Raw genomic sequence first — 4,606 nt, 5'->3', positions numbered from 1 at the left:
GGGTTTTTCGGTGGGGAGGGGGAGGAATCGCCACCGCGGGCGTATCGCGATAGGGGGTGTATCGCGATAGGGGGGTTATCGCGACAGGGCGCGCGGCGGGAGCGGTGGGGGAGGGGTGGGGGGTGGGACGGTCACTATCGCCCTGCCAGGACCTGCGGCGGGGGGGGCGGGGCCGCTGCGCGTGCGCGTGCGCGAGGACGGGGGGGAGGGGGGGAGGAGCGCGCGGGAGCGGCGGGACACGAGGTGGGGGGGGGAGGGGCTGGGGGGGGAACTGGAACGGACTGGGGGGGATACTGGGAGGGGCTGGGGGGGCAGGGGGAGGGGCTGGGGGGGCACTGGGAGGGGCTGGGGGCACTGGGAGGGGCTGGGGGGGCAGTGGGAGCGACTAGGGGGGATACTGGGAGGGGCTGGGGGGCACTGGGAGGGACTGGGGAGGGGATACTGGGAGGGACTGGGGGGGGACACTGGGAGGGACTGGGGAGGGGATACTGGGAGGGGCTGGGGGGGCACTGGGAGGGACTGGGGGGAGGATACTGGGAGGGACTGGGGGGGGCACTGGGAGGGGTGGAGGGACCACTGGGAGGGGCTGGGGGGGGCACTGGGAGGGACTGGGAGGAACTGGGGGGGCACTGGGAGGGACTGGGAGGAACTGGGAGGGACTGGGGAGGGGGGGAAGGGACGGGGGGGCACTGGGAGGGACTGGGAGGGCCTGGGGGGGGCACTGGGGGCTCAGGGCAGCGCCGGGCCCCTCCCCCCCCCGACCCCTCCCCCTCTTCCTCCCCCAGGTCGCCGCCTCGCGCTGGGATCCGGCCGCCCCCAGCACGTGACCCCTGACACCCCCCAGACCCCCCCAAAACCCCCAGACCCATCTCTTGGGCCCCCAAACTGCCCCCAGCCCCCCCAAAACCCCCACCTGACCCCCCCAAACTCCCCCCAAACCCCCTTCTGAACCCCCCAAACTCCTTCCAACTCCCCTTCTGATCCCCCCAAACTCCCTCCAACCCCCCCAAACCCCCCATCTGACCCCCCCAAACCCCCTCCAAACCTCCCAAACCCCCTTCAGACCCCCCAAACCCCCTTCTGAGCCCCCCAAACCCCCTTCAGACCCCCCAAACCCCTCCAAACCCCCCAAACCCCCTTCAGATCCCCCCCAAACTCCCTCCAACCCCCCAAACCCCCCATCTGACCTCTCCAAACCCTCCAAACCCCCTTCTGAACCCCCCAAACTCCCCCCAAACCCCCTTCAGACCCCCCAAACCCCCTTCAGATCCCTCCAAACTCCCCCCAAACCCCCTTCAGACCCCCCAAACCCTCTTCAGATCCCCCCAAACTCCCCCCAAACCCCCTTCTGCCCCCCCAAACTCCCCCCAAATCCCCTTCAGAGCCCCCCAAACTCCCCCCAAACCCACTTCTGACCCCCTAACGCCCTTCAGACCCCCCAAACTCCCCCCAAACCCCCTTCTGAACCCCCCAAACCCCCCCAAACCCCCTTCTGAACCCCTCAAACTCCCCCCAAACCCCCTTTCTGATCCCTCCAAACCCCCTCCAAACCCCCCAAACCCCCTTCAGATCCCCCCAAACTCCCCCCGAACCCCCTTCAGACCCCCAAACCCCCCTTCTGCCCCCCCCCCCCAATGGCTGGCGGGGTGCGCACGGCCCCCCTGGGGCTGCGGGAGGTGGCGGGTGCCCCCTGCTCGCTGTGGGTGCTGCGGGTGGGTCACTGTCACCCGCGGCCCGACGGGGGGGTGAGCGCCGACGGCACCGTCACCCTGGTCCGGGGGGGCCCCGTCACCCTCCTGGTGGACACGGGGGGGCCCTGGGGGGGGCAGGACCTGGTGCGGCGGCTGGGGGAGCGGGGGGTGTCCCCCGCTGACGTCACGCACGTGGTGTGCACCCACGGCCACGCGGACCACGCGGGCAACCTCGGCCTGTTCGCGGGGGCGGCGCTGACGTGGCTGGGGGGGGAAGGGTGGCGGGGGCAGGGGCACTTCCTGCGCCGGCGGCTGACGTCATCGTCGCCGCCATACGTCCTGCTCCCCGGCGGCGTGGAGGTGGTGGCCACGCCGGGCCACACGCGCGATGACGTCAGCGTGGTGGTGCGGGGGACGGCGCTGGGGACGGTGTTGGTGGCCGGCGACCTGTTCGAGGGGGAGGAGGACGAGGGGAGGTGGCGGGAGTGGAGCGGTGACGTCACGGCGCAGGAGCGCAGCCGCCGCTGGGCGCTGCAGGTGGCTGACGTCATCGTGCCGGGGCACGGGGCGCCCTTCCGGGTGCTGCGGGACGGGGACGGCGGGGGCGGCGGTGACGTCACTGCGGGGGGTGGTGACGTCACGGGGTGGTGACGTCATGGGGTGGTGACGTCATGGGGTGGTGACGTCACTGCGGGGGGTGGTGACGTCACTGCGGGGGGTGGCGACGTCACGGCGGGGGGTGACGTCACTGCGGGGATGGTGACGTCACGGCGGGGGGTGGTGACGTCACTGTGGGGGGTGGTGACGTCATGGGGTGGTGACGTCACTGCAGGGGGTGGTGACGTCACTGCGGGGGGTGGTGATGTCATGGGGTGATGACGTCATGGGGTGGTGATGTCGTGGGGCGGTGACGTCACTGCGGGGGGTGGTGACGTCACTGCGGGGGGTGGTGACGTCACGGGGTGGTGATGTCACTGCAGGGGGTGGTGACGTCGTGGGGTGGTGACGTCACTGCGGGGGGCGGCGACGTCACTGCGGAGGGCAGTGACGTCATGGGGTGGTGACGTCATGGGGCGACGTCGTGGGGTGGTGACGTCATGGGGTGGTGACGTCGTGGGGTGATGATGTCATGGGGTGGTGACGTCATGGGGTGGTGACGTCATGGGGTGGTGACGTCATGGGGTGACGACGTCGTGGGGTGGTGACGTCATGGGGTGGTGACGTCATGGGGTGGTGATGTCATGGGGTGGTGACATCGTGAGGTGGTGACATCATGGAGTGATGATGTCATGGGGTGACGTCATGGGGTGGTGATGTTATGGGATGGTGACGTCAAGGGGTGGTGACCTCACGGGGTGATGACGTCATGGGGTGGTGACGTCATGGGATGGTGATGTCGTGGGGTGATGATGTCATGGGATGGTGACGTCATGGGGTGGTGACGTCACCTGTGCCCAATAAAGTCTCAGGGGCGCGCTCAGCAGGTCCCGCTTACTGGGATGTTATTAAGGGGGTCACTGGGACGTTACTGGGGGCACTGGGACTTACTGGGAGGGAACTGGGGGGACACTGGGGCATGACTGGGGGCACTGGGACTTACTGGGGGCTTACTGGGAGGGACAAGGGGGGGATACTGGGAGGGACTGTGGGCACTGGGACATTACTGGGGGCACTGGGACATTACTGGAGGCTTACTGGCAGGGACTGGGGGGGCACTGGGACATTACTGGGAGGGCCTGGGACTTACTGGAGGGTTACTGGGAGGGACGAGGTGGGTACTGGCAGGGACTGGGGGGGCACTGGGAGGGACTGGGGAGGGGGGGAAGGGACGGGGGGGCACTGGGAGGGACTGGGAGGGCCTGGGGGGGCACTGGGGGCTCAGGGCAGCACCGGGCCCCTCCCCCCCCGACCCCTCCCCCTCTTCCTCCCCCAGGTCGCCGCCTCGCGCCGGGATCCGGCCGCCCCCAGCACGTGACCCCTGACACCCCCCAGACCCCCCCCAAACCCCCAGACCCATCTCTTGGGCCCCCAACCCCACCCCAGCCCCCCCAAAACCCCCACCTGACCCCCCCAAACTCCTTCCAAACCCCCCAAACTCCCTCCAACCCCCTGAACCCCCTTCTGACCCCTCCCCAACCCTCCCCAGCCCGCCCAACCCCCCTTCTGAACCCCCCAAACTCCCCCCAAGCCCTCCAAACCCCCTTCTGATCCCCCCAAACCCCCCGAACCCCCTTCAGATCCCCCCAAACTCCCCCCAAACCCCCCAAATCCCCTTCTGAACCCCCCAAACCCCCCCCAAACCCCCTCCAAACCACCCAAAGCCCCTTCAGATCCCCCCATACCCCCCAAACCCCCTTCTGATCCCCCCGAACCCCCTTTAGATCCCCCCAAAGTCCCCCCAAACCCCCTCCAAAGCCCCCAAACCCCCTTCTGAACCCCCCAAACCCCCTTCTGAAACCCCCAATCTCCCTGAACCCCCTTCAGATCCCCTCAAACCCCCCCAAACCCCCCCCAACCCCCCCAAACCCCCTTCAGATCCCCCCAAACTCCCTCCAAACCCCCTTCTGAACCCCCCAAACTCCCTCCAACCCCCCCAAACCCCCTTCAGATCCCCCCAAACTCCCTCCAAACCCCCTTCTGGACCCCCCAAACCCCCTTCTGAAACCCCCAAACTCCCCCCAAACTCCCCCCCAAACCCCTTTCTGATCCCTCCAAACCCCCTTCAGATCCCCCCAAACCCCCCCCAAACCCCCTTTCTGAACCCCCAAACTCCCTCCAAACCCCCCAAACCCCCTTTCTGAACCCCCCAAACCCCCTTCTGAACCCCCCAAACTCCCTCCAAACCCCCCAAACCCCCTTCTGACCCCCCGAACCCCCTTCAGATCCCCCCAAACCCCCCTTCTGCCCCCCCCCCA

At 68.6% G+C, this 4,606-nt stretch overlaps 1 protein-coding gene across 1 annotated transcript; it reads left to right on the top strand.

The window, feature by feature from the left end:
- Nucleotides 1-1,580: 1,580 nt before the first annotated feature.
- LOC311204629 (metallo-beta-lactamase domain-containing protein 1-like) lies at nt 1,581-2,342 on the top strand (the record flags this gene model as incomplete). Its single annotated transcript, XM_084281030.1, has 1 exon — nt 1,581-2,342. The coding sequence occupies exon 1, from the start codon at nt 1,635-1,637 to the stop codon at nt 2,340-2,342; it is 708 nt and encodes a 235-aa protein (XP_084137156.1). The 5' UTR covers nt 1,581-1,634.
- Between the last annotated feature and the right edge of the window lie 2,264 nt (nt 2,343-4,606).

The sequence above is a fragment of the Gallinula chloropus genome, assembly GCF_964237585.1.
Source record: "Gallinula chloropus genome assembly, contig: HAP1_SCAFFOLD_230, whole genome shotgun sequence".
NCBI classification, from domain to species: Eukaryota; Metazoa; Chordata; class Aves; order Gruiformes; family Rallidae; genus Gallinula; species Gallinula chloropus.
This window is presented reverse-complemented; position numbering and strand designations above follow the sequence as displayed.